The following is a 27,716-nucleotide window of genomic DNA, read 5'->3' on the forward strand; positions in this document are numbered from 1 at the left end:
GCACACATTCATTGTGATTTCACACCTGAACGCAGTTCGCCAGGTAGAAATTAGGTCATCCGATATTTCTCGTAGCAGTGAAAAGGCCAAAAGTGGAGCGGGAGCAATGCTAGAAAAAAAAAAAAAACCTTGTAAAAATGTAAACGTTTATAACAGAGATCACGCTGCGTAACAACACCGCTCATTCGCTGTCAGTGCTGCTCATGTGAACGTCGTCCAGGCTGGCTTCGCTCTTGGCCTCCTCCTTGTCCACTCGAAGCCTGAGGTCCGCCAAGCGTCCCACCAGCTGCAGGTTGTACTTGGAGAAGTCACAGCTGGAAAAATAAATCAGAATTACACAACAGAATAAACATGTTAAGGCTTAAGGGCCCTGTCGGGTCGTTACCACAACGCCGAACGTACAATAACGCCGAATACCATAACGCCGAATGCCAAATTGACCGCAACGCCGACAGCTAGAAAACTGCTGTGTACAACAACGCCGAAATACAGTAACGCCGAAAAATGTTGCTGCGGGGAGGGGGGTCCACAGGAGCAAAATGAAAAACAACTGAATGAATTTGTGTGCTAACCTTACCTAACCTAACCTTTGTGGCAGTCCTGCAATGACATTTTTCGGGGTTAATGTATTTCGGCATTGTGGTAATTCGGCGTTGTGGTACACAGTAGTTTTCTAGCTGTCGGCATTGTGGTCAATTTGGCATTTCAGCGTTATGGTTTTTGGTAGTGGTGCACCGATATGACTTTACCGATTCGATTACCGATTATGAGGGCAATAATCGGCAGATACCGATTCAGTTACCGATTATAATAAACAAATTTTTTTAAAAGTGTAAATGCACACAAAAATTTTTATTCCCACATGAATTTAATAACAAGATAAGGTAAAATTGAGAATAGAGTTATAATAACAGTATAAAAATATATAAAATACACTATTTAGTCATTGCAAAGTGTAAATTAAATTAACTTCTATTTATATTTGTTATTGTAAACAACTTGAACTACAGTCTAATAATTGTAATTTACAATAGGTAAGTTTTTGTTGCGGAAAACTAGCATTATTATCGACTATCACATAAGATTGCATCGAGAAATTACCGTTTAGCAATGTAAACATGTTGCTTTATTTTGTTCACTTGAGTTTATAGAAAAATGTTTCCACACTTCACTTTTTTTCTCCCTACTTGCCATCTCACTATAATTATATATATAAAACTCAAAACCAATTCTAGCACATGTGACCTAATCTACCTTTGTCCCGTTTTGTTATGTCAGGTCAGTTACATTATAAATACTTAAAACCATACAAGTAAAATTAATTGATATTATTTTTAATTTCCGTTTATTTTGAAGTATTTATCATGTAACTAACCTTACCTAATGGAAAATTTCTGTTATTTAGACATTCACGCACACACGGCAAAATATAAAATTGCGTCTGTTGAATGATTACATAGGGCTTGTATTGCAAAATAAGAACGGCGATATCTCCAAAAGTAATTGGAATTTTTAATCTCCGCAGGCGGTTTTGAAAAGAGGACGTAAAAGAGCATATAATGAAAGTTATTTCATATTTGTACGATTTTTTTTGGCGCTAATCCGTACAATACATATTTACCAAAATTATAAATACTTTATCACTTTTAACGTCACATACAAATAACACAGCAACGGATAATGTTACCAAAGACACCCATAACGAGTTGGTAAAATGCAGTGATAAACTCTAGAAGGTATGGGGACCACCATTTTGAACAGCTACGCCTCGAAAAGATCGATTGTCATAGAATCGACTGCAACTGCTTGTGGTATTTTGATTGCGTGCCATCTATTTTACGTCTCTGGCTAATGGGTAATGTACAAGGCCACTAGACAAAAGACAGAACAAAAGACGAAACGTAAATAAACATGTAGGAAAAATGTGTTTTTTATTGTTCAAGGCAATGAGATTTATTAAACTTAACGAAATATCTGTAATCATGATATGACGGAGTTAGATGAATTTTGTAAAATATACAAATATTGCCGTATTTCGTCCTAAAATGTGTAACAAAATATTACACGGTAAAAACCTTAATTAAGCCGGGACGTAGATAATCGGCAAAGTAATCGTTAAGATAATCGCCGATTACGATTAATCGGTAAGTACCCATAATCGCCGATTACGATTCATCGGTATCCGCATCGGTGCACCACTAGTTTTCGGCGTTATTGTACGTTCGGCGTTGTGGTGCATCCCCGGCCCTGCCTACCCGGGCACACACACAGCGTGCACAGCCTCGGAAGAACCCACACAGTTTAAAAACTGCTCAGGAGACACAAGTGGTGTCAGTTTATAAAAGCATTTAAGAGTGCGCCAAGGTGGAATGCATAGTTCTGTTTCCATATTTTGTTTTCAAACTTTACTTTTAGAACAGTAAAAAAAAGATATTTAAAAAAAAATGTGTTTTCAGAATCATTTTTATTTAGACACATGAAACGCCCGGTACAGATTCCAGAAAGCACTCTAGGAACTTGCATTACACCTTCAGATTCAGTAATCTGCCATGTAGTGTTATAGTCAATAAACTTGCTTTGACTTTAAAATTTATGAAGAAAGAAAATTGACATTCACAAAAATATTTTTTTAAGAAACGTGTTTCAATTATTTATTCACATCGCGTTGATTGTGGTTATCAAGCATTGGTGGCGGTATCAGAAAAAGAGGGTGTATCAGTAGTGGTATCTGAAAAGGAGGTGTATCGGAACACCCTAAATTTTTATTAAGTTTTGAAAGATGGTTATAGCTGGGGACACCTGTATTTCGCGGAGTTCATTTCATGTCGAGGTATTTCCACGAAACACTGTAGCTTTTTATAAGAGTCATCATGGCTCATGGAAAACTGTGAGGGTGCAGCAGTACAGTGACCACATTCTCATTGGCCCCCGTCAAGAGCGGGACGACACCTCTCACCGACCTCGGGAAGCCTACAACTCACGTAGTTTCGGTTCCCTACCACGTTCGTGCAACTTTCGATTTCTCTCAAATATTGAAATTAAAAAAATCTAAGGGTTAGGTTAGGTTAGTCACAACATGCTTGGTTTAATTGTAAACTTCTGATTTAGCGGCTGAAGTGGCGTTAATACCAAAAACTTCGGAAATCTTCGGAAATTCTTGCAGGGAACCGAAACTACGTTGAGTTGTAGGCTTCCCCACAGACCTCGGCCAATAACCACAAGGAGAAAAGCTACAGTATTTTGTGAAATACCTTGACACGAAATACAAGTGTCCCTAGTTATATAATTTCCTAGGTCCTCAAGCGAATGATTCAACGGCGTCGGCTCCGCCGGGACGGAGACCCTGCCGTGCTGGCGGAGAGCGCACTCACATCCTGGCCAGCTGGTCGTGCCTGACGGCGAGGTTCTTGTGCAGCGCGTGAAGGAGCGGCAGCACGGCCGGCTGCTCGCGCCGCGCCGCCTGCAGCCGTGGGCCGTGAGCCGTCAGCACGCACTGCACCCAGTGCAGGTAGAACTCCAGGTGCCGCGTCGACCCCAGCTCCGACGCCGCGAACCCGAGCGCCCGCGCCGCGTACGTCTCGGGGAGCGACCGCACCGTCAGCTCCACTGGCGACACACACAGGGTGCGGTGGTGGGGCACCGGACACCCGTGTTCCGGGGGGACCCCGTGCAGAACACTTGCGCCGCTCATTATTATACATGCCCCTCCTCGTGGGTACGCCACTGCCGCACCTCCAACGGAATAGAAAAATCAAAGCAATGCTCGTTGCCACGGAGACGCAGAAGGCATAAACGACGCAAAATCCCGCTGTCCCACTGCTGCCCGGGCTTAACCACCCTTGGGGGTTGATGTTCGGAAAAACGTTATCCTGCGTAACATGAGGAACATTTACCGGCGGACCGCGCTTTCCCGAAATCACTCCAGGAAAACTCTGGGATGGTTCCTCACCATAGGCCATGATTCCCGATTTCTTCCCCAACGTCCCTTGTTTGTGTCCTGTGTTCAGGGGCGTAGCCAGGGGGGGGGGGGGGGGGGGGGTTAGGGGTTCAACCCCCCCCCCCCCCCCCCACTTTAGCACAAAATCTTTAATTAATTAATCTTATTCATCACTCAAACAAATTTCATATTAAAATTAATAAAATTTTTACCATTACAATATTTAAATTTAAGTACCGAAAACTGCTAAAATAGCACTATTTATTTTACACCTTAAAATCCAAATTTTCCCGGGGGGAGGACCCCCGGACCCCCCCCCCCCTCCCGGTTTAATACAGGAGGATGGGGGGATATGCTTTTTAACACCCCCCATACACAAATCCTGGCTACGCCACTGCCTGTGTTATCATCTAATGACCTTACTGTTAATATAATATAATTAATTAATTAATTCACTAACAGCAGTGAATCTCATCGCCGACAACCAGATTGTTTACCTTCTTCCGGATGTCTGCTATTTTTTTATTACCGCATGTTAATGATATCTACTTGGTTTTAGACAAAAACTAGTAAAATATTCATCATCATGTAGTATGACCACATTGGAAAAAGCCATGACGAAATGTATTATCACGTTCTTACCATGTCCGTACGGAATATTCTCAACAACTTCTTGAATCAACAGCTTCTCGTTCAACTTCAAGGCCATCATGAGAGCTGAGAACCAAAACAACATTTTTTTTAAGTACACACTTCGTTACACTATGTTGCATCACAATTATAATCACAATACATAAACAAAGAAGTTACTAAAATTGCAAAACATTGCAAAGCTATCTTGTACTCTACACTATGTTCACAACTTTGCATCTGGCCTGAAACACAAAATATATAATAATTAATAAAACCTTTTCTTGAAAATCACCTAAAATTTAAAATAAATATTGAAAATAGTGATGGGCCAGTAAAATCCTCAAATACCATCAAATGCTTAGCAATCAAAGGATTCGATATTTGAGGAAAAATACTAGAAGAAATAAAGGAAATTAAAAAATTTGACAGTATAACTTCTAAATTTTACTAGGTTTTTTTTTATTACTATATGGAGGTCTTCATTACTAGTAGAGTAGACACTAACTTATCACATCATTTAATGATTTTTTATGTTTGTATTATACCTAGGGACAATAATATATAGTGAAATCCAAAAAAGCCAAAATAACACAAAAAAACATGTCAATAAACCATATAACATCGAAATGCAAGTTGACACACCATAAAAAACCAAAATTTAGGAAATTAATCAGCATATTTAATCAAAACTCATTGCAGATTACAAAAATGTTATCTTTTAATAAAATTAATTCAATTAATGTAAATTATTTAGAATGTAGTTAGTACCAAGGTGTAGGTTCCAAAGAGACTGGAAAAAGTTTGCTTTTTTTTCTGTATTGCAACTGTTATTGGTAACTAATTTTTACATTACGAAATTTGTACATTTTTCAAAAGCACATATATGTACTTGCTGAATTTTTTTGGATTGTTCCAAGTAGTTTCACATGCTTACTACAAATTATTACATTGTAAAAGTATTTCATGTTATCAGTCAAAATGACACTGTTTTGGTGAAGAAGTATCACTGTACAAGTAAGTGTTGTATTATTTGAAAATGGTGGTATCTTTATGAATTAACTGGGTTCGTGAAAGAAAAAAAATTAATAACACCAAAACCTCTTGTTTAAAGAACGAAACTGGCCTAAAATTAAAGGGGGTTGTCTGTAAAGTCGGTTTACGGTCAATAATTTTACGTAATAACGTCATAAGAAAACATTGATGACAAATTGCATACTTTTTAATTTTCAAATACTATTTACAGTTATTGCAAATTTAATTTAAATAATTTGTTTAAATATAATCACGAACAATTAGCTATAGAAATAAACTGAAATCGAATCAATGTCAATAATCAATAAATTGTTAATTTGAAATGACATAATTGAACAAATAAATCAAATTTTTTTTAAATTTCTGCTTTTAGAAAAGCCCGCGTTAACCTGTTTGATATTATGGAAGATTTTCTAGCACGGTGGTTGGCCGGTTCCTGCACGCTCGGCTCGGGCGGAACGCGACGATGGGTCATGCTTTTCTTGTGCGTGCAGCCGGCGTTCATCGATTTACAAGACGTTACCACGTCAATGAAACCACAGAAGCTGGTCAGTCTCTAATCACACCCCACAGTCGCTAAAGTGCGAGCACTGACCTTGGGCGCTGTCCCCTCGCTGCAGGGTGCTGCGTATGGTGTCGGGCGTGATGCCCACCTCCAGGTGGAAGGGGTCGAACACCAGGCTCACGTCGAGCGAGTACACCAGGAGCCCCTCCGTGGTGACGGCCGCCCACGCCTGGCCTGCACCAACCCCGTTCCGCGGCTCAGCAACGACACTGCGGTCGCCTCGTGGGCCGGTACAAGGCCCGAACACCATCAAACACCCCATTCACTCGGTTGCAAACAGAGGTAAAGGAAATCTCGCGGACTCAAACTGGTTGCGAGCTGGAATGCAAATCTTTGCACTCTCGCACTGTGTTCGTGATTAGATCGCAGCTATTAGGACACCCCCCCCCCCCCCCCCCACCCCTTCTACGACAGTGAACCGACGACGCCCAGCCAGGAGGTAAGTAAGCGAATCAGGTAGTGCTGATAAATGAGAGCATTAAGGTTTTATCACTTAGAAGTTAGAACTCAGCCAATGAAAAGGCAAACGTTAGTAGAGCAAACATAAAGCTTTGATATTAGCTACACGACAAACTAATTCATGAAATTTCCATTTCTCTAGTTACTATAAGATTACCTTGTTTGTGACTTTTGGAGGTCAGAAAATGTGATGCATCTTACAATTTATTATATCCGAGATTCGCTGAATTAATTCATTTGTAAGAAGAATGCAATTATTGAGTTATTTATAATTTTAAAACAAAAATTTTTAGTGTCAATACTGAATACTTCCTAATTTGCAAGCAAAAGTGTCAATATTTGTAATAAGTATAGAGTGAACCAGTTATTCAGCCAGATGGTAATTCAGGACGTAGGTCAAGAAACAGCGGTCGACAGTCAACTGTCTAGGTAAGTCGAAATGCTGAAAATTCACAGGAGTACCATGTAATAGAGCCTCGTGTTTATTCCAGGGACACACCAAACATTTTAACAAGTTACAACAGCCGAACATGGCCCTACAGGACAGCCCGTGCACAAAAAAAAACCTGCTTGGAAGCATTGCACGATTAGTAAAGTACTTCAAGTAACTAAGACACCATCAATACCAAAAAAATCTTGTCTATTTATACCGGACTTTTGGGGATCGCAATTAGAATTTGAGGGGTGAATTCGAGGTAGACCTTTCATCATCATGGTAACAACGACGATCACACGTGCGTGTGACACGGCCCGGCACGCACCTGTGGGCGAGAACTGGAGGCAGCGAACCCGTACTTCCGGCTTGAACGCCCGGGACGCCATGTCGCCCCTGCGCACCCCTGGCAGCCGGATGGTGGCTCCCCCGCCCTGGTCCGCGTCTCGGGTCTCCACCAAGTCCACGTTGCCGTACTGCGTCATCTTGCGGCGGTTGATGAAGTCCTGGCCGCACACACACATAGCTCAGGACACAACCGCAGTCGCGGACAAGACCGTTCTAGCTCCAGAGTTGGCCGAGTATTTCAGTTTAGCTTGTAATTAGTAGTAACAAATCGTTATAGTTATTTCTAGTTATAACATGTATTAAACACTTAATTGTTTAGTGTCTTGGATGGCGCTAATAAAAATAAATTGACGTGTTTCTAATAGTTTATTAATTAGGCTTTTTTTTACTTTGCTTTAGTTGACACGTTGAAAAAGTCCATGTATTTTGACGTTGTAATTGTAGATACACGTATGATGGTAAATGCAGGATGTAACATTACGCAGTTACGCACTCACTGGCTTACGGCAACGAATGGTGGCTGGGAATTACTTTGACGCAACTGGTGCTCTAATGTTACAAATGCCAGGAACTATTGTAGCGCCGTTCTTTAACGAAACAAAAACAAAACACTAGTTCAGTAACTTTCATCAATGCAATTTTAACTTCTTTACACAATTATTGCCAATCAGAAACCTCATCAAAAAACTCGCAATTCCTTTTGTTAAAGGTAGAGCTTTGCGGACAAGGGAATTTTGGTTTGAGATGATTTGGGGCAGAAGAAACTTTTTCCCACAGGAAATGGAATGGGATCGGGAATTATCTGAGATTACAAATTTTTAAAATGTCATTTCTATTTGAAGGAATAACATTGTCATTTACATTGTGTACCTAGGCCTAAACATAGTACACATTTATACATTGAAAAAAGAAGGTAATATTCAAGGACCGCAAAATACCATGAAATAAGGCTTAACTTAGGTATTTAGTTTTATGAAAACCGTGAAATGGAAAAAAAAAACTTCATGTGCGAAATAGTGACAAATTTAAACTTTTAACTCACATTATTCATGCGTTTTAGTAATTTGCAATGGTCACCTACCATTCGGCAAGGTTACAAACATATTTAAAGTGAATTTCCATTTGATTCTGGCAGTTTAAATTACATTTAGATTTGTTTACTTTGCTTTTAAGGCACAAGGCGCAATGTCTATAGTATCATAGATAAAAGTAGCAAGTAAGCTACTACATATTGTGAGAACATGGTGGTAGATTGACATGTGATTAAGCGTGCCCTATAAAGAAAAATCCTTTTTTTTTTTTACACCTCCCTAAGCACACACAAAAAAAGTTGCAAAATTATAGCAAAGTACGTAAAAATGCATCCCTCACAGTATAAGGAACCTCACAAAAAATTGTTAAATACAATGGTGTTTTAAATTGCCTTGCTGTATTCGAACCACGACAAAACAAACTCACATCAACTGCATCGAAGGATCGATTCTGAGTGATTTCAAACTTTTTGATGAGTATTGCATCGGCGATGCTGTAGATGCACACATTCTTGGACTGGCCGCCCGCCAGGATACACTTGCCATCAGCCGTGTACGCCAGGCTGTTGAACGACCTGCAAACAGGAACACAACTCTCTAAACCTTGTCACGCACAACCTGGGCCTCCTAGGCCCCTGACGGTTTTAAATGCAGGTGTATTAGTTACAATCATACTGCAATTTCATTGTATACTTATGTATTCTCAATCAAACATTATAGATAATTATTGTGTACTCACATGCAAAATTAATAAAGCCATTTTTTAATTACCATACTCACCTGACATAATGCGACAGTTTTCACCAAAACTGCTAAACCCAAAAGTAAAAGTAAGAGTCACATTGTAATCACAAACTTGTGTCTTGCAGCTGTAAGATGTGAATGTACAGCGATGGGAGCAGCTTAGTTGAAAAACCACACAATCTGCCTCGTAACTGCATCGCTTAAACCACTTTAGACCGCTGGTAATTAGTGCCTCCTGACAAACTAACCCCCCCCCCCGACAAGTTGAAAAACTACAATCACACTCTGGCAAGTCATAACTGAGGTTACAGTACGGCCTCTTACACATGTTCCGGTTTTTGTCCGCCTACTACCGGACATACAGTTCGGTACTCTAGTTTCACTCCGATAGTAACCGGACGGGTGAACATCAGCAAGTAGTGCGATTGTTCACGACAAACGTGTTTACCGGACGGGACACAACCGAACCGGCAAGAGTGAATGGTCCCGTTTGTAGCAATGCACCACTACCATCTCAAGTCCGTCCGACAACCTATAACAGTAGAGGTTTGTCTGGGTGCTACCTGGCAACTGTCCAGTTTTCAACCGGGCTGGTGTGAAAAGGTGCATATAATACAATTTGTAAATGCACGTCCAGAATGTGTGCAAGAAGCCTAAGACGAACATTACTGCTCACGGTGGCTGGACTGCGTACTTACTTTCCCTTGAGACTCTGCTTGGCGGTGACGAGGTCCGTGTCGGCCCGCCCGCTGCCCAGGTCGTTGCGACCCTCGATGTTGCCAACCTGCTGGGTCGTCTTGCAGTCGAAGAACGAGATCTGGCCGTCCAGCGTCGCCACCGCCACCACCTCCCCGTCGGGCCTGTACGTCACGCACAGGCCTGCCAACAGTGCCGGCATTCAGGAGTGTAACTTTAATGATTAGTTTTACAACCACTTCAGAGTATACAAAAAATATATATAGTGACAGGAACACAAATAGTCGTCGGTTGGTACATCCATGTTTCAATTGTTCAATCAAAAGATATAAAGAAAAATATTGCTGACTCGGCCACAGGCTGGAAGCAGTTGATGATGATAAAGTTTAGCAGCAAAATGGTCATCAATTTGAAATTTGTATGAAAAGGTACATCAAACAAAACATTGGTTCAATAATTTTTCAAGGCTTGTAAGAACCCTTTACAGTGAATTACTATGTACTTAAACAACTCAGAGTTTTGATACTTAATAATTAGGGACATGATTATGTGGTGAATTTGGATAAAAACGAAATAACGCCGAAAAGCATTTTAATACAATGTGTAACACCAAAATTTAAATTCATACACCATATAGCAGTGAAATGCAAGTCAACCATATTTTAAGCAGTATTTAAACAAACTATCAATTTAATCACAAAAACTTTTTTTGTTTAAATTCGACAAATTTCTTTATTTTAGGATTAAGTTAGTACCAAAGGGTATAGATAAGAAAAATTTATTTCTTTATAGATATCTCAATGAATCATTTAACTGCTGCTGATTGTATAAACCAAATATATACAGTAAAACACTCCAGAAATTACCAATTATGAAAATTATCTGCCAAATAAGTTAGCAATCAATACAAAAACAGAAACCATTTTAACCCATTTAATAAAAATTTCCCGTATAATAAGTCTAAATTTCAAAGTACCTTGAAATACTTCTTAACAGGCATTTGTTGTATTTAAATTTTTAAAACATTATTTTTTTCTGTATGATTTGACTTAATTACTATGTATACGGTGCGCCCACAATTATTTGAAGAAAAATCTGCAGCGACTTCAAAAAGTTTGAGTACCATTGTTCTACTGAGCTTTAGTGAGAGCTTTTCTTTCGTAGTGCCGTCATGTCCCTGTGGCATTTCATTTTATATTTACATTTTATTTATAAACTTTTCTTTTCCTTCATTCTGTTTATTAAGTCTGGGAACCCTGCCGTAGACAGTAGAGGCTATCGGGCGAGGTTTACGGCACGCCTCACCATCGGCACTGAGGTGCACCGTCTCGTGGGTGCCGCCCTTCTCCACGGCGTTCCACAGCTTGAGCGTCTTGTCCCAGCTGACGGACGCCAGCGCCGTGCTGGCGGGCGCGGGGCTGAACGCGACGCCCGCCACGGGCCCCTCGTGGCCGCACAGCACCTGCCGGCCACACCGCGCGTCAGGCACGCCAACTCGAGCACCGCAGACCGACGTGGCAGAAACGTGCATCCCGCGATTCCCAGCCCAACACAGACCCTCGCGAAGATTAACATAGTGGTACCGTAGTTAATATGTCCCTCTTAAGAAAATCCCACTTAAGATTTCTTACGTAACATGTTTAAAAAAAATATTCAAAAAATGGAGAAACAGGGGTTTTTATGACTTGATGTAAGTTTTTGGACATACGCCATTGCTAAGAACTTTTTCTGTTGAAGAAAAACTAATAAATAAAATAAATAAATAAAAATAAAAATACTCAAAAAAAGATACAAAAAACACACAAAATTAAGCAAACAACAGAAAAAGTTCTTAGCAATGGCGTATGTCCAAAAACTTACATCAAGTCATGCACTCCCATTGCACAAATCTTTTAAAGATAACAGGGGTTTTTATGCGTTTGACTACCTCTCCTAGTGTGGCCAGGGGCGCAACAACAGGGGGGGGGGGGGGGGAAGGGTATTTTGCCCCCCCCTCTGAAACCTTGAAGTGGGGGCAAACAGGGGCAAAGAAAGTGCTGTGTAATCAATTTTTAGATAATAAAACTGCTTAAATAGCATTATTTATTATTTTCCACCTTGAAATACAAATTTTCCCGGGGGAGGACCCCCGGACCCCCCGCTTCAATAGGGGGGGATCGATGATTCTTTATAAAAAGGTATATTGCCCCCCCCCCCCTTTGGAAATTTAGTTGTTGCGCCCCTGAGTGCGGCCAATGATATGTGGGCACTCGCCTGATCGATCGCGTACCTAAGAGCTCTTGTTACTGGCTGGTGTTTTGCTGTGAGGGTTGTTGATTTACAATTGTTTCACGTGATAAGTTAATTTCTGTTTTTATTAAAGGTAGCAGCACATTTTTTTTTTTTATTCGATACTTTGTTGACTGAGACCAGGGACGTCGGAACAGGGGGGTCAGCAGGGGCGAGTCGCCCCCGTGCTGTTATGCATGGGGGGGGGGGGGGGGGAGGCGAGAGTAGCATTTCGCCCCCCTCCTTTTCCCAGAATAACTGTTTGGTCCTAGTAGTATTTTTCTCAACCAGTAGTTACAAACGTTGCATTGGTGATCACATTGATTAGAAAATCAAATTTATGATTGTCAATGTACTGTAAAATTATTGCAAATTCCTAGATGGTATTTTATTTAAATTGTGCTACATCTACTGTCAGAGTAGTATTTAATACATACTATGTCATCAAATTCTTGGAATGATATATTTAATATTTTGGTTCGGAAACTCATTAAATAGCACAATTTTACATCTAAAATTCCAAATTTTTCCGAAAGAGGGGCCCCCGGACCCCCGCTCTAGAACTGAGGTAAGTGTGATACATCTTTTCACCCCCCCCCCCACTCATGAAAACGTTCCGACGTCCCTGACTGACACACACACAAGAACACACACCTCGCTGGCCCCAACTCTCTCCACGCCCATCGTGGCGACAACGGCGACGTACCTCCAGCAAGCGGTTGATCTTCATGGACCACAGGTATATCTCGAACACGTCCTGGCCGCCCGCCGCCACAAACTCCCCCGTCGAATCGAGAGCCACGCAGGCGAACTGCACCGGCCGCAGCGAGGTGAAGGTGCGGAAGTTGCGGTACCTGCGCAACAACGAAGCCGAGGTGTGCACGCGTCGAGGGAGTGTTGGTGTTCTGTCGCCTTGGTCACTGTGCACGCAAAGCTTCGACTTCTATACTGTTCGACCAACAGAAATTAATACTATTAACCAAAAGATTTTGCATACGTGTACAGCGTTTGGAAGGTAAGAAATCAAACCATTTAGGCCCCATCTGAAAGAAAAATCATTGAACACTACAGTGTTGTATATATCTGACGAAACAGATAAATTGCGACTCAAAAAATACTTATAAAAAAGTAAATGGCTTAAAATTCCTGATGAAATTAGCAGAAATTGTGTTTATATTACTGAACCAAAAACAAAATCCAATTTACATGGTTGCCATCAACAACAAAAACTCGTGAATGTTTTAAATATGTCAATATATGAGCTCTTTTAATCACTAATTCGGGAATACAACATATTAGAAAAATATTAATGTTTTTTGTGAAATACACTGCAATATATTTCACAGTATTTTGCGGTTCGCGAAAATCTTCCGGATCAATATGTTGAGTAGCAGGCTGCGGAAAATAAGGCAAATAGGAACCGAAATGAACAGTTGGTTGGTATAACTAAAAAAACATTAGTTGTGTAAAATTCAAATATTTTAGCAAACAATTTCCATATAATTATTGTAGATGACTTAACCTAATAAACATTTCACTTTAGTACTATTAGTCTTAATTTTCCAGAAGTTGTTGTATACTGTGAAAAAAATTTTTTGTGGAATTTTGATTCTCATTCCTACTATTCAAATTTTATATTCATATTCATATTCACGAATAATTTGATATTAGTTTTTGTATTCGATTCTGACAAAAAATCTGATAATCACACAGGCCTAGTTATTGTACCAACAGTTTCACTTCTTGCAAGTGAAACTTGCTCATACAGATGCTTATAGACTTGTTGTGTTTCAGCAGAAATACCTGTTTCCTAATCTTATTTGGAAGAGAACCACCCACAGCACTAGATGGCTACGACACTGCACTAAACAACAAGTAGCTTTAAACGGACTAATCAGGACTTCATGCTATGCTGTGAAACCTTAACATGTGAGTTTACAGAGAATGTGTCTTATGTTAAGGACACAATGACGTTGAGATCCACAGGTGCAGTGCACACACCTCGTCATGTCGAAAGCCCTCACGGTGCCGTCCAGTGACGCAGATATCACAAACTTGCAGTTCCGACTGAACTGAACAGCCGACACTCCTGACGTGTGCTTGTCGAAGGTGACGAAACAAAATCCAGTGCTCGTGTTCCAAACTTTCACCTGCAATCAAACAAACAATTTCAACCTATTTGGGTGGCCAGGCTATAGAACAAATAAAACCACCAATTTTCTAAGTTACTGACACAAAATTTTATTTCATGAGAAAGTGACAAAATTGTGTTACATTTCAAAGTTATATTTCCAATATTAAATATTACTATCGTTCACAGTATAGCTACATAAAACATTCATGATAGTGAAGTGTGCAATTTCTACACCCTATCACATTTTAATTAACGGTTTAAAAGTTTCCGAACTTCTTTTTAATCTCATTAATTGCAACATATAAACAGTTCACCACGGCGACGCAGACGATCAGATAAAAGTTATAACGTTTAAAAACTTCTTTAAAAGAGGTTATAAATGAAAGGATATTCTAGATGTAAGATGATTTACAATTCCAAATAACTTCAAAATTAATAAAATAAATAATGTTCGCTCTTCATTTCAGTCAAATACTTAGAATTTGGACCTAGAGACACAAACAAATAATCTATATTTGTGTGTAATTTGCTTTTTTCTTACATGTTATTTTTATAGGTGTTCAAACAACTTAATTAATTAATTTTTACATATATTTTTAAAGTAGAAGGTTTTTTTTTTTTTTTTCATAATTCTGGAAACATGTTTCATTTTAGAGAACCATAACCAAGAATTTTAATTTTTTTGTTTCATTCACACAAAAATTCTATACGTCGTTAAAGAAAAGCAGCATTCACACAACCTTAACTTTAGCTTGTGTTCCTATCTGCGGTAGTAATATGTAGTTCATGTCTGTGTGTGTTTATAAGTTCGACCAGGTTGAGAAAAATTGATTTCCGAGAGACAGAGTCACGACGGCCAGACGAGTAAACTGGAACCTTTGAATATATATACTGTACAGAAGTCGCCAGCCCAGGTTAAAATTTCTAATACAGTTTGAGGTATGTAGTTGGTTAATTCACCGCCGCAATCGCCACCATCTCTAGGGCATCGACTTGTGGTGGTCCCTAGCGGACAAGTGTGTCAAACTCTTCAAACACCCCTTCCGCACCCTCCCTCAAACACGCGTTGTCCTCCACCCATCCTCTACCCCACCTCTCATCCTTACAGTTTTGTGACGCACAAACTCCCGTTGAATGACCTTGAGCTGCAGTGAATGTTGGGTTGGGGGGTGCGGGGGAATGACAGCGGGCGACAGTGCTGCGCTCTAACGTGCAAATATCAACCTAAGACGATACAGTACGTTACGGCAGCGCCCTGCAGGCGGTGAAGTTCCCAAGCTGCTCATCATACGCTCCTGAAAAACGTAGAGTAAATCCTATCCACTCGCGACTTCTATACAGTATATATATTCAAAGCTGGATCAGGGACGGAGGGACGGGCGGCGACGGGACCAGTACCTTGCCGTCCTCGCCGCCGGTGGCGATGTGCTGGCCGTCGGGGGAGTACGCCAGGCCGGTGATGTTGTCGAAGTGGCCCTGCTGCTTCAGGACGTACGTCTCGCTCTGCCACTCCCACACGAGCAGCTGGCCCAGGCCGGAGCAGCCCAGGGCGATCCAGTCGCCCGTGTTGTTCAGGGCCACCGCCGAGATGCTCTGGTCTGCGATACTGTCAGGGCACTGGCTAGCACGCCCGCCCGGCTCCACAGACACTCGCCCTCCCACTTCTCAACCGACCAACCGACATGTTTGCTAGGCGTTTCACTATTCAAATTGACTACAGAATTGGTCTGGGGGTTTATGGTCTGGGGGTTCACGGCAGAGCTGGGGACGGGTCGGTGGGGCCGAAGTTGGGACGGGTCTCCTCAACCTTCTCGACCTAGCCGTGCGCTCGCCAGCAACATGCCGCGATTGGAAACGGCGAATCTATTCCCCGGTTCTCGGAACCCATGTCTGGCACTGGTGACAGTGTCAAGCATGTAAAAGACCCCATCTTTCTCCTAACCAGGATAACGCCCTAGCGGGATCGTATGCCCGGGGGAGTACGTATTGATGAATTTTATGAGGTGTGAACCTAAGTTACATGACAATAGAATTATTCACAAATATCAAATATTTTTCATAGGCGTCTCTGAATCCCCCTTTTTTTTTTTTTATTCAAATTGACTATTGAATTATTCACAAATATCAAATATTTTTCAAAATTGATAATACCACGGTGGTTTTCAGGTAAAAAATTAAAACCATACAACACCAAAATCTTGCTTTTCAAAAACAAAGTCTGCCTTCTTGAAATCTATTGTCATTGGTAATGAATAGAGACAAAATTTTGTGGTTTTATTTTTAGATAAATTTTCTTTTTAAAGCAGATTTGTGTTATTTATTAATTAAATATTTTTTACTAAAAATATAGCATTTTACTGAACAAATATGATACTTAAAAGTTCCATGATACTAATTTCACCCAAACAGTGTCACTTTGATTAGTGATATAATGATTTGTAATAAGCATGTCTTAACTTTTCGGAACAAATAAAATAAATATTTTCATTATTTCTGTGTTTGAAATATGTTCTAAGGTCATAACGTAAAACTAAGTAATTAATAACAGTTGGAAGAATTTAAAAAGAAAACCATCTCTAGTCTATTTTAATTAAATTATACATTTTCATTGCATTTGACATAAAAGATTAGGTATTTTTTATTAGAGTTAAATTTTGATTGAAAATGCTGATTAGTATAATGATTTATTTTCATTTCAGTGCTTTGTGGTATTAATTTGAATTTTGGTGTTATAGTGTTTTTACATGCTTTTCAGTGATATTTGTTTTTATTGCAATTTGAAAATAAATGCATTCCAGGTTTTTTTTAATTGCACTTTACACCACTGTATTATGGTTCCATACGTATTTCTCTATTTTTCATTTTACTATATATTGCATCTATTTTTCTTTGACTCCTGTGAAGTGTAAAAAAAAAAAAAAAAATTTGCATTTTGTCACTTAAGAAACAACACAGCCGAAGCGAACATTTTTTTTTATTAAAATTTTTTTGTTTCTCCATTTAAACGTAAGCATTTAGAGTCTTCTCATGAAGTGAAGCCGCCCAAAATCCAACAGAATGTGATGCTATGCCATTTTTTTCTAACATCGACTATCATTCAGTTCCAGCATGGTGCACAAAGTCATCAAGCTCTCCTAGATAAAATTTACTTTTTTGTCACGTAGGGGGTGGTTGTTTCTTAGCGACAATATGTTTGAATTCAATTCGGAAAAATACTCGACACTGGTGGACAATCTGATATACTGTTCAAAATTTTATTTGAATTTAAAAAAAATTTGCAGAGGCCTACCTAGAGCCGTGCATTCCTACACTACACCACTCAATCACCCCCTCCCGGTGAACAGGCCTACGCTGATTGGTCGAGGCCCACGTGTCGCCACTGACGTCACAGATACCTGAGGGAGTGTATGAGGTTCACTTCGGGTAGCTCGTGCACGAAGAACGCTCCGGTGGAGAACCCCGTGACCAGTATGTGGGTGTCCTTGTGATAGGCCGCCGCCGTCAGTCGGAGGCCCATCTGCTTCTTGACGGCGTCCAGCAGGTAGTGGCGCGACAAGCGCTTGTAGTAGACGCGATCCCCTTTCTCGTTCGTCTTGTCGCCGTCTACGACAGACAAAAATCCAACTACTCTCGATATACGCCATTTACAATTGTCTAGCACCAAAAAAAATATACCATACTCCATACAAGACTAACCACCATCAAATACTCTTTTATTGAATTTAAAAAAACATTTTCATAATAGCCATCATACAAATCTGATTTTAAAATAAACTCTTGAATCATAAGCAGACATTCATTGGTTTTTTTTTTGGGTGAAAACTGGTACAATTACAGATGTTTTCAAGAAATTACAAAAATGCTTCCTCCGTGGCTTGAAGTCACAACTCTGACAAGGCTGCACTAATGCAAGGTCAACTAGCTACTGAAGACGAACGAGATCTCGTGATTTCCTGGAATGAATAATGTACCAGGTCACAAAATTTTCCATCTGGTATACCGTATTTACTTGCAGATGAGTCGCCCGTTCATATTGGTCGCATCCTTAATTTTGGGAAAATAAATAAATAACTTAATCATGATAAAAGTCGCCCTCGAATATGAATCGCACCATAAATCTGTCTCTAGCGAGATACAAGTGAAGTCGTTACGGTCCGTGTCTCAGCTTATTACTGTGTAAGAAAAACAGCGTCCTTCCCATTTCTATCTTTTATGGCCCCTCCCACTTGCCATAGCACTATCTAACAAAAAAAAAAATAAAGGAAAAGTGTTTCCTTCTCCCGTATATTAAATTTTTTACCCGTTGCCTTCTGCTAGTGAGAAAAGACCGCCGTTTTTCAATAGTAACAAGCACGCTCTTTACAGCATTTTTGTTGTGAATTAAATGTTGCAGTAGAAAGCGTAGGAAAATCACAAGCAAAAAACAATGTTTGGACACAGTTACGTCACAAAAAACCTGTCGAGATAGAAACGTGATGGTTGGTTACGGCGCCAGTTCACGGACATCTACCACGTTGAGAGAGGGAGGGAGGAAAACCACTGCTGCATGGCCGCACATGCACTCCCCTCCCCATTCTCCACGGCGGGTTTATTTTTAGATTCTCCGTCTTGCAGAGCGCCAGCGGCAGCAGACTGCCACGTCACTTACCGACAGGCGGCAAACGTAGCCTTACGGCACAGTTCACGATGCCTTACACGCGCACTGCGGAGCTATTTTAATTCAACAATTGATATTTACTCGTCACATATCTATTAATAACCAACACAGGCTAGTTATTTAAGCACATAGTCAACCACAACAATGCAATGTTAACTTTTTTTTTACCCAAATGGAAAATTTGCATATTAATCACAGTGCATTTTACTAAACCAAAAAATCAGCATAAAATTTGCGAACCATACGTGGGTAAATACGGTACTAAAAGTAGACAACGATGGTTGTTTATATTATTTTCAGTGATGTGCCAAATCCCTGTTTTCTCTAATCCAAATTCTTGAATCTGAATCTAGGTCTCAAGGGTCAAAAATTAAATAAAGTATAAAAAAATTTAAAAATGTCAACTATGGTCTTGAAACATTCAACCCCTTAATTGTTTGTTCCACAAACAAAGTTACCAGAATCAATATGTATACTGTAATATTATTTATATAATCAAACATTAAAAGTACACTCTCTTAAGAAATGGTAATAGGACAAAGTATAAAGAAAAAAAATAGTCCTAGTAAACCTCAGAGGTTATAAGTGTTGATTATTTAATTTACTTTATTTCATCTTATACTTTTCTTCAAAATATTTTTTTTTTTTTTATTTTGTATCCGGTGAATACTGAGGATTTTATAGTTGGCACATCTCTACTGTAAACTAATAAACAGATTTCAATAATACGAATTTATAAAAAAAATGTTTTGATGAAAACAACCGTGAAAGAATGCATTGCCAAAGATGGCACCGAATGTTTAAGGACAGAAACCTTTTGTATCAATTTCGCAATGGTGCCAAATTTTACATATTCTCAGGTAAGCAGGGGCGTAGCCAGGGGAGGGAGGGGGGGGGTGTTTAGGTGTTCTCCCCCCCCCCCCCCCTTAGCACCAAATCTTTAATTAATTTCTTATTCATCACTCAAACAAATTTCATATTAAAATTAATAAAAATTTTACCATAACACATAACAATATTTAAATTAAAGTACCGAAAACTGCTAAAATAGCACTATTTTAAAACTTAAATTCCAAATTTTCCCGGGGGAGGGCTCCCGGACCCCCCGCGTTATTACGGGAAGGGGGGAGAGGGGGGGGGGGCGCATGCTTCTTAACACCCCCCATACACAAATCCTGGCTACGCCACTGCTTGTAAGTGTCTGGAATCGCAAGAGAATGGATGGGTGAGGATCCAGCCTCACCGGAGGCGACAGGGGCGACAGGGGCCCCGTGCTCCTCCCCTCGCGAGGCGTCCACCTCGTCCTCGGAGTCGCTGTCGGCGCGGGCCTTCTTGCGGGCGGGCACGGCCTCCGCGCCCCCCTCGCGCGGCCGCACAGCACCCAGCTCCACGCTGCACTCCCACACGCACAGCTGGCCGTTGGCGCTGAGTGTCGCCGCGTCCAGCGAGTCCCGCTCGAAGAAGCAGGCCACCATGGCGTCCGAGTGGCCGCCCAGAAGGCTGCGGCCGAAGTTGGAGAACTCCTCCAGCCCGTACAGCCGCGTCATCATGTCCTTGCTGCCCGCCGCCAGGATCCTGCGACGGGACGCACGGCACACGTCCCGAGGGCCTGCCGAGGGCCTGACTCACGCAACCGACATAAAGTTTAATAAGATAGCCTAGTCGTGTTTCATCAGAAAGATTTTTAGAAAAAAATTGACTTTTTTTTTATTTTTGTATTTTTTTACATTTTGTAAAACAAAAAACAGTGGACATTATAGTGAACCGATCTATTCCTCGAACAAAACACACGATGCGTGTTACCCTTTCCGTATGGCTGAAAAACCAGGCATGGTTAGGCGTAAAGGCTTCGGCCTGGGATGCACCTAGAGTCTTAATCCAGACACCCCCCCCCCCCCCCCACCTAAACATATACTAAGTTTTAATTAGGTTAGGAACAAAAAAAAAAAGCTGCAGCCAATTGGTTTCGGGGAACGCTACAAGCTCGCGCACCACCCACTTCCAGCTTTTTTTGTAGCGGAGGTAGATCCTCACCGCGCCAGCAAGACCGATGTCTGACCGCCCGCGGCAGCGCCCATCGAGAGAGATACGTCCGGAGTGTCGCGAACAAATCGTCAGTCAGTCGAGGAGAGAGAGAGAGTGAAAGTCCGTCCAGAAGTGGGATCTGCCCCTAGCTCAAGGCTGTCGCAACGGTCCGCAGTCAGTGTCGTAACAGCAACAGGTTAGTGGGGGGGTAGACAGTCGGCCCAGGCCATTGGCCAGCCATCTGCATACTTTCGCGTGAGATGTGCCAAATACTAAGTAAACAGATTCTCCAACTTTCAGAGAGCCGCAACACGCCATAAATAAAGCCATATCTCGTCTTTTTTTACGACTAGCGTCCGTACGTTGTCATTGCCAATTTTACAGTGGAATCACAAAACACTAAACGAAGTTAGTAACAGGAACAGGGAGAGCAACGTAATCTCACCGAGAGTCCGACGTCCAGTCCAGGCAAGTAGTCTCGTCGTAGGCGTCGTGGAAGACCCGCTCCATCACGAAGGGGTTGTACTCCCCCGAGTGGGCGCCCGGCGCTTTGAACACGAACACTGCGAACAAAGCATTCGGAATCGGTGCAGCACTCGCCACTCTGGACAGAAGTTACCCGAATGTACGTAACTGTTATCAACCAGTTTGTCGGGTCGTTACCACAACGCCGAACGTACAATAATGCCGAATACCATAACGCCGAATGCCAAATTGACCGCAACACCGACAGCTAGAAAACTGCTGTGTACCACAATGCCGAAATACAGTAACGTCGAAAAATGTTGCTGCGGGGAGGGGGGGGCCACAGGAGCAAAATTAAAAACAACTGAATGAATTTGTGTATGTTTCTTAAATGTATCTGAACGCCGAAATACCACAGCTTAACCTAACCTAGGCTAGCCTAACCTAACCTAACCTAACCTAACCTAACCTAACCTTTGTGGCAGTCCTGCAATGAGATTTTTCGGCGTTAATGTATTTCGGCGTTGTGGTACACAGCAGTTTTCTAGCTGTTGGCGTTGTAGTCAATTTGGCATTCGACGTTGTGGTATTTCGGCGTTGTGGTGCGTCCCCCAGTTTGTCTAGGAAGTCACAAGTACTTGGCACGCAGCACACCTTTGGCTTCAGTGTTAGCTTCAGTACAGCTGGTTTTAATGCGTACACACACACACACATACAAACATGATAATTCACAAACTAGCTTTCGTTAATGCTAAAAAAAAAGTTTCCTTGACTGCGAAAATTATAATTTAAAATCTCGCCTCTTTTCTAATTCACTTTTTTTCCCTTCTCTTTTTTTCTATTTCTCATCATTTTTTCTCTATGTCTGTAGTTAACTTATAGTCTTACCAACTTCCAAGCTAAATCACATTTATGAATACAGTAAAACAAAAAAATGTGATAAAGTCCATGCCAAATACTACAATCTACAAAATAATTAACAAACTTATTCACTATTGAGATAACAATCCATCCATTAAACAGTTTTAAAAAATTGCACATGTCTAAAAAACCACAATTTAGTATTTTTTTCAAAAAATACTAAATTCAGTATCAGGATTTATATTTGTGATAAGTATTTCACAAAAGGACCACCTACTAAGTGTTATCGACATACAATATGCCTGAAGTGTCATTAATAGGGACAAGGTTATGTGGCAAATTGCGATAAAACTGCAACACCTAAATGCATGTTAATACACCATAAGCACCAAAATAAAACCAAAATTCATGGAATTACTCAGCATATATAATCAAAACTTAATTAAAATTACAAAGTCTAATCTTTTACATATTAAATTCAATGAATGTTAATTATTTAGCATAGAGTTTGTACCAAAATGTATTAACTAAATAGATTGGGAAAAATTTTGCTTTTTTTTTTATATAGCAACAGTTATTAATAACTAATTTTCATATTACGACATTGGTACATTTTTCAAACGCACATAAACTTGCTAAATTTTATTGTTCCCAGTAATAAGATATTACTATTACAAATTATTATATTGTAAATGTGCATCATTTATCAGTCAAAATGACACTGTTTTGATGAATTTACTATGTATCATTTAATATTTAAGTGTTGTATTTGTTGAAAAATGTGCTACCTTTATGAATAAACAAAAGTTCACAAAATATAAAAACAATAACACCGAAATAACAAACAAAACTGTTTCTTTTAAAAACGAAATTGGTCTAAAAACATAACCATAAAATCTTGTCTGTAATCTATATTTCTGTAATAAATAAATGACTCTTCGTAATTCAGTAACTGAACGTCTTTGCCAGTAAAAAAATATATCTTGAGATTTCTCTTGCTTTCTTACGATACTACTCTGCTTCTAAGTGCTTGCACTGTCCAGTTTGTAAAGAGTTTTCAGAAATACTTCCCACTTGCCTCTGCTTCGAGTTACGACTCTGAAAGTTTTGAACTCAACACCTCACCGCGTGACACCTTGGATGCGGCACCGTGCTTGGCGTGATTTTGGGACACCGCGATGGGACGCGCCGGGATCCGAACCCAAGTTCTCGGAAACGCGAGCCGACATCCGCAGTTGCTCCAACTATGGGCGTCGCAAGGATATATTTTTTGGGGGGATTTCAATTGATTTAGTTGTTGAGGAATATCCATCCCCTGGAAAAAAAGCGGGGGGTCCGGGGGTCCTCCCCCGGGACAATTTGGGGTTTGAAGGTGCAAAAAGGCATTTTTCTTTCCTAAATTTTCTAATTATAGTCGGTTGCAATATATAATTTATTTTTTATAAAAATATTTTCAGAGAACGAATTCGAAAAAACACAGTTAACATATCTGCTGATGCTATCTATATATCCACACAAAATCATTAATTTAAACATCAGGAGAAACTACGAAACTAAAACTTTTATTATTGGGGGAGGGGGGGGGAACGTGTCCCCCCCCACGTCCCCCCCGGTTGCAACGCCTATGCTCCAACCCTCTCCGTGGTACGAAGCGAAAGACGCCTGAACATGGTGCGGATTGCACCGAGGCTCTCACCTTTGGAGTCCTTGCAGACGGCGAGGTACCTGCCGTCGGGACTGAAGCGCAAGCAGTGGACGCGCCCCTTGAAGGGGTACTTCTCGACGACCATCTTGCTGAACATGCTGATGAGGCTGGCCTCACCCTCTGCAGCACCACGACAGAACCACCTCAGGATGCTCGATATCACTCTACCCAAACACTACTGATTGTGCCCAAAAACACATGCAGTTTTGCTTGTCAAAGAAAAAAAGAAAGTTTATTACAGTTTGCCCATCGATTCAGGAGCTATGTTGATCAATTTAAAAAAATTTAAACGTTAGTTAATTTTTTTGTACCTGTATAAAACGGTCTTACAGCGGAAAATACTCATTAAAATCGTTATGATATAAATCACAGTTATCTAATTTGTTTTTGATAAACATTTTGAAGTTTTTTATGTTTTGAGTACTCCCGCCTGCCTCGGCTGATGCTAAGCTGAAACTTTTGCCTGGAGTGCCAACAATACAACTAAACATGCCTTACAATTAAATTAAAATGAAATAAAGTAGACTACAATAATACTGGGACAGCACTATGTTATCAGCACGGGCGAGTTTGCAACTAACAACCTAGCGGCACAAGAAATATTGTCGCTGTATGGTTTTAGTCTCTTTAACAGTGGTTCTCAGACTTTTCAGTGAGGCGCATTTAAAATCCTTAAAATAATTGTAGGCACACTATATACAAATTTCTGAGAAATAATGTTATAATTATTAAATCAAACTAGACAGAAAAAATGAATGCAATAAAAAAATTAAATGAAACCTACCTTAAGTTATCATTCTAGTGTTTATGAGAAACAAAACAAGCCTGTGCAATTGTACAAATAACACATAATAATGATGTGTTAATTAAAGTAATGAAATTATATGCTAGAGTAACTACATTATTTTTTTTAATATCTGAGCACATATTTCTCCAGAATACCACAGGGTGCATCCAGAAATCTTCTGAGGGGCTTTGAGAACCACTGCTGTAGCATGTTTGCTAGAACAAACCAATATTATAAACCCACATGTTCAATTTAATTTTTTTTTTAGACCATCCTGCAACATCCCACATCAAAACAATAACACTGCAGAAATTGTGTATTGGAAAGAGAGAGGAAAAGCAGAAATTACACAGCCAATTTAAAATTTATAAGGATATGCTAGTATTTTTATAAAGGTATTAAAATTCATAAGGATGTACTAGTATCTCTATAAAGGTATTAAATATCTGTATGTAGTTCTGTACCTTCATTGACAGCCACCAAGGTGCAGCCATTAGGAGAAAGGCTCAGTTTCGTGAAATTGAATCTGCTCTCGATGGGCAGCGTAGATGACTTATTGCTAGAGAAAAGATTAAAATTTTCAATTAAAAAAAAATATAATAATAACACCAAAAAACATATAACTACACTAATAAAAACTGCAAATGCAAGTAAATACAACATAAAAAAACCAAAAAGCATCTAAAATCATTTAATTAATCAACATTTCAAATCAAAATTTTAATAAAATCACAGAATGTAATCTTTTTATATATTAAATTCAATTAATGTAATTCATTTAGCATGGAGTTTGCGTTTAGCATAGTTCATCTTCCAGAGCCGTCAAGAAGGGCGGGGAGGGGATATTCCCCAGGGTTCAGGCACCAGGAAAGCTCGGTTAAGGTTTATTTATAGCTTTTTACGCATGAATTTACACTGATAGAACAGGAAATTACATGTCTATTTCTAATAAATTTCATTAGAAACCTTAAAAATTATGCAATAAGCTCAGGTCAAATTTACAGCTATGACCATGGTAACATTTGAAGTATTATATATTATATAGTGTCACTTAAAAAAACACAGCCTGTGTCACAAAAAAAAAAAATTTCATGAAAGCTTAATAACTTTATGCTGGAACTGTATGATAGCCGGTGTTAGAAAAATGACCATAGCAGCACAACCTGGTACATCTTCAGCGAAACAAGTCATGAGAAGACGCCGAATGCTATGTTTCTATGGAGAAACCAAAAACTAATTTTCTAAAAAAAAATGTCACTTAGGCAGTATTATTTCTTACACGAAGAAATTTTTTTCATGTTGTGAAGGGTTTGAAAAATGTGCATTAAGTAATGGAGAGAGGACCCGACCAAATTATTTGTTACCCCTTGGTTTGTCTTGACAGTCCTGAGATGCATAACGCCAATAAATTATAGTCTGAGCTGGAGTCATTTATGTGTTGTGTCAAAGTCATTAAGTGTCATTTCAGTACCAAATCAATTTAAGACATGCATGGCAATAATCCGAAGAAGAGTATGAAGTAAAAAAATGTCACTAAAACCATTACTTTTTCAAATCATAAATTGTGATCCTGTTGCCGACGGGACACAGCACGGAGTTGCCATCGGGGGAAAACAACAGGTCCCCTTTGTGGTAGACTGTCCCCAGCAGGTTGGAGAACTGCAACAATCAACCGCACAACTTAAACTCGTCTTTTCTCGCCATCATCTTACCCAATGTGGAATTCTTCAATTACCTGAAAAGGTAATTGTCAAGAAGAGAAGGCACATCCAAAAACAAGTAAATATAATCACAAAAATTCATTATTTTTTTTTTGTAGTTCCTTACATATTACTACAGAGCAGCTACACACTTTTCTTGTAATTTACAGTTTTATGTTCGGTTAGCTACATTTAAAATGCTGTGCTAAAGTTTAATACAATTTATTGAACATACACCATTTATTATTATTATCATTATCATTGTCATTATTATTATTATTATAGCTGCAATTGGGTACAGAAGTGCCCGGTGGCAAGCATTATCCCTACTTTCCCCGCACTCTTCTTCTGAACTGATCCACACTCCTCCTCCAGCCTATTCCATTCCCCTACCGTCCTCAGGACCATCACATTCTTTCCCCTTTCTGTCCTCCTCCTCTCTTTGAAAACCTTCCTACGTCTAGGCATTCCCATTTTAACTTGTCTCCCCAGCTCTCCCCATCCTCCCACTCCACTCAGCACTTGGTACATCTTGACCAGTCTCTCCTTCTGTCTTCTGTCCTTTAAGCTCTCCCATCTCATTCCTATCATCATCTCTGTGGTACTGCACTCCCCCTTCCCTTCTCTGTCCATTCTCCTCCACTTGCCCTTCACCCATCTAGCTGCTCTCCTCTGCACCCCCTCCCGCTTCCTCTCAAGTACTGCCGTGCAGTAGCGGATCCAGAAGGGGGGCTAAGGGGCTCAAGCCCCCTCCAAAAGCATCTGGGTCCACTATTGTTTTAGTGTTTGCCTTGATAAAGCCTAGCCTCAGCTGGGTCAAGCCCCTCCCAAACCAAAATCCTGGATCCGCCACTGCTGCCGTGTATGGGTCCCACACTGCTGCGGCAATTTTGCACTGTTTGCCATAGGAAGAAATTCGTAAATGCAAAATAATAAAAAATTAAAACATAAACACGCAGAGAATAAGCCAAAATTTGATGAAGTCAAGCAGATAAACCCAATAATGAACCTAAACAAGTATCATGGACAACAAAATTACGACAGCACCGACGCATTCAAACTTAAATATCAGACAGCACAAGAATTCCGTGGAAGTAATTCAGTCATGAAAACAGTGAAAGCTATTATTATTTTTTAAAACACAAACCAACCTTAAAAGCAAATTTCATAATTACTCACTATACATAAACATAACCACGTGCTACAAGTGATCAGAGAGAAAAACAATAGTAGAAG

At 40.1% G+C, this 27,716-nt stretch overlaps 1 protein-coding gene across 1 annotated transcript; it reads right to left on the bottom strand.

Moving 5' to 3' along the window:
• Positions 1-129: 129 nt before the first annotated feature.
• Positions 130-27,716, bottom strand: LOC134536974 (periodic tryptophan protein 2 homolog). The gene is made up of 18 exons (XM_063377090.1): positions 27,632-27,716; positions 26,327-26,439; positions 25,245-25,339; positions 23,985-24,113; positions 21,408-21,525; positions 20,181-20,512; positions 17,676-17,883; positions 15,679-15,886; positions 14,148-14,296; positions 12,853-13,000; positions 11,184-11,340; positions 9,881-10,061; positions 8,866-9,013; positions 7,388-7,565; positions 6,198-6,341; positions 4,580-4,654; positions 3,372-3,606; positions 130-314 (listed from the first exon to the last, which is right to left on the bottom strand). The coding sequence occupies exons 1-18, from the start codon at positions 27,647-27,649 to the stop codon at positions 182-184; spliced, it is 2,769 nt and encodes a 922-aa protein (XP_063233160.1). The 5' UTR covers positions 27,650-27,716; the 3' UTR covers positions 130-181.

Source organism: Bacillus rossius, chromosome 11 (assembly GCF_032445375.1).
Source record: "Bacillus rossius redtenbacheri isolate Brsri chromosome 11, Brsri_v3, whole genome shotgun sequence".
Classification (NCBI taxonomy): domain Eukaryota; kingdom Metazoa; phylum Arthropoda; class Insecta; order Phasmatodea; family Bacillidae; genus Bacillus; species Bacillus rossius.

Bases quoted from the DNA above. Each gene is read 5' to 3' on its own strand.
- LOC134536974 (XM_063377090.1), bottom strand. The intron at 21,526-23,984 runs GTGAGAGCCTCG...CTTTGTTCGCAG, and splicing joins CGTCTGCAAGGACTCCAAAG to TGTTCGTGTTCAAAGCGCCG. The intron at 10,062-11,183 runs GTGAGGCGTGCC...CACTGTTGGCAG, and splicing joins GGTGCACCTCAGTGCCGATG to GCCTGTGCGTGACGTACAGG.